The following is a 2363-nucleotide window of genomic DNA, read 5'->3' as shown; positions in this document are numbered from 1 at the left end:
CTTTGTAAGTGGAACCAAACATGAACAAAATTTCAAAGAGATAATAAAAAAAGTAATTAAAAAACAATTAATAAGTAGCCATTTGTTAAAAAACGTGTGAGCGTAACAAATTCTTTTAAAAAAATAGACAAAAAAGGAAAACGAAAAATCTAGACTTACCTTATCCATTCTAGATGGGAGAAAATTCAAATTAAAATAATATTTAAAAAAGAAAAAGAAAAAAAGACCTCAGCCTTTCCAATCACGAAAAGACAATTAAAACCCTTCAGTTTTGCAATCCACATTCCACATAAGAACACAATCCTTCCACATCCAAACACTACGCTTCCCACGTGCCATCACGTGATTAACCCCCCATATTAATCCCTCCAGATATTCTGGCATATGCTTCCCCTTTGCCACCTCCGCTTTCTTCTAGAAAAGCCACACCCATTTCTTCTTCTTCTTCATCATTTCACAATTCTCCGCTTCTGTAATTTCATTCTCTTTCCATGGCGGCTTTCGCTAGGTCCAAACGAGTCACTGATCCACTCGATGACAAAGTCAAAGCTCGCTTAATCGGCACCGATCACTTCCACCAACTCAGTTACGTTAGCAGCGGAAGCGAACATTCCGCTCATGATTCCCCTTGTTTATCCGAACTCGTTCATGGATTTCTTCACCATCATGATCCCGATGATGAATCTCGTGATGCTACTACTTCTACTCTGTTACACTCCTACGATTCCGACTCTGATTTCCTCGATTCCGCTCCCGATCGTGAAAATCCTCTTGATGAAATCATCAGGTCTCTCAATTTCAGAAATGTTGATTCCTACAGAAATTTACTCCTTCAACATCTTAGAAACGCCATTGATAACTTCTCGCTGCTCAAATCCAACAAATCTGTGTTTCTGAGAAATGTTATGGCGTTTCTGCGTGAGTTAGGGCACAATGCTGCGATTTGTAAAACGAAATGGAGTTCGTCCGGTAGTTTAACTTCTGGAAACCATGAGTTTATCGATGTTGTACGATCGGTTAGTGGAAAAGCGCAGGTTAGGTATTTTGTTGAACTCGATTTGATTTCGGAGTTCGAGATCGCGAGGCCGACGGTTCAATACTCGAGAATGCTGCAGTGTTTGCCAAGAGTTTTTGTTGGTACGGCGGAGGAATTGATGAAAATCGTGAGACTTTTGTGCGATGGAGCGAGGAGATCTCTTCGAAGCAGAGATCTGTCGGTTTCTCCATGGAGGAAGAATCGTTACGTACAGAACAAATGGTTCGGACCTTACCGTCGGACTGTAAATCCGGTTCCAGAGAAGTCGGTAATGGCAGCGACGGCGTCGGCGGAAGCCGCCGGCGCTCTTTATCGATGTGTGGGATTTGACGACGTCGTTTCGGACGTGAATACCAATCGACAGTTTTTTGTCCGGACGAGATGATAAGGATTGAAATGATTACAAATCAGAATAAAGCAAACTGGAAATCAATAACGTGAACAAGCAACCCTATCTTTTTTTTTTGAATTTTTTTGAATATTTTTACTTATCTATTATGATTTTAATTTTTTAATTCAACTAAACTAAAGGTCCCAAAAAGGAAAAACAAATAAATAAATCAAGGGGGTTGGCTCTACCAAACAAAGGAACATATCCAAGATTTGAAAAGAAAGAATTTTAATATTTTAAAGCAATCTTGAAATAATTTCAATTTTTAAAGCAATCCCCAAATGTAGAAAATAATTAATGAACTTCCAAACGATTGTGGAGACCTTCAAAAAAGTTTGGGAAGAAGTCAAAAAATAATAATATGCTTTAATATGAGGTGTTACAATTTAAAGCATAATGTCCCCAGGTTGAAAACTTTCAAAAGCATATACTTTCTCTACAAATCAATCCACTTTTTAAGGAGGGCTCTAAATAGTTCAAGTTAAACACGTGTATACTTCTTAACTCGTTTAACTACATATCTATAAGTAATTTTTGTTTTTCTTAATACAATTATGGAGATGGATGACCGAACTTTTAATTTTTAAGATGTAAGGTCGTGTTAATTATCTAACGAAGTTCACTTTGACAATTTACAAGTAGTTGAGACATTATAATTTAGATCTAAGGATTATTCAAATCTACATTTATATATTTTTTGAAATAACTCCGTTTAAAATACTATTGAAATTAATCAAGGTAAGAATCATAATTTTTATCTTTGAATTTTAAAACTTGTTATAAGCATGATATATAATTTTGAACTTTAAAGTAGTTTAAAAAATATTCTTTTCGTCAAAAATAAAGACTGAAAATTAACATTAAGCCTAAATACCTAAGGTGTAAAAATGGAAGGATTTATGTAATATTATTTGTAACTATGTAAAAGAATAAAAT

General features: G+C 35.3%; 1 protein-coding gene across 1 annotated transcript; it reads left to right on the top strand.

Annotated features, from left to right (window-relative positions):
* The first annotated feature begins 320 nt into the window (after positions 1 to 320).
* Positions 321 to 2095, top strand: LOC120086438. Its single transcript, XM_039043087.1, has one exon. It carries the CDS (start codon positions 492 to 494, stop codon positions 1419 to 1421), a length of 930 nt encoding a protein of 309 aa, XP_038899015.1. The 5' UTR covers positions 321 to 491; the 3' UTR covers positions 1422 to 2095.
* The last annotated feature ends 268 nt before the right edge of the window (positions 2096 to 2363 follow it).

Source organism: Benincasa hispida, chromosome 9 (assembly GCF_009727055.1).
Source record: "Benincasa hispida cultivar B227 chromosome 9, ASM972705v1, whole genome shotgun sequence".
Taxonomy (NCBI): Eukaryota; Viridiplantae; Streptophyta; class Magnoliopsida; order Cucurbitales; family Cucurbitaceae; genus Benincasa; species Benincasa hispida.
This window is presented reverse-complemented; position numbering and strand designations above follow the sequence as displayed.

What these genes read in the sequence shown, in the direction of transcription:
- LOC120086438 (XM_039043087.1), top strand. Translation starts at nt 492, where the DNA reads ATGGCGGCTTTCGCTAGGTCCAAACGAGTCACTGATCCACTCGATGAC.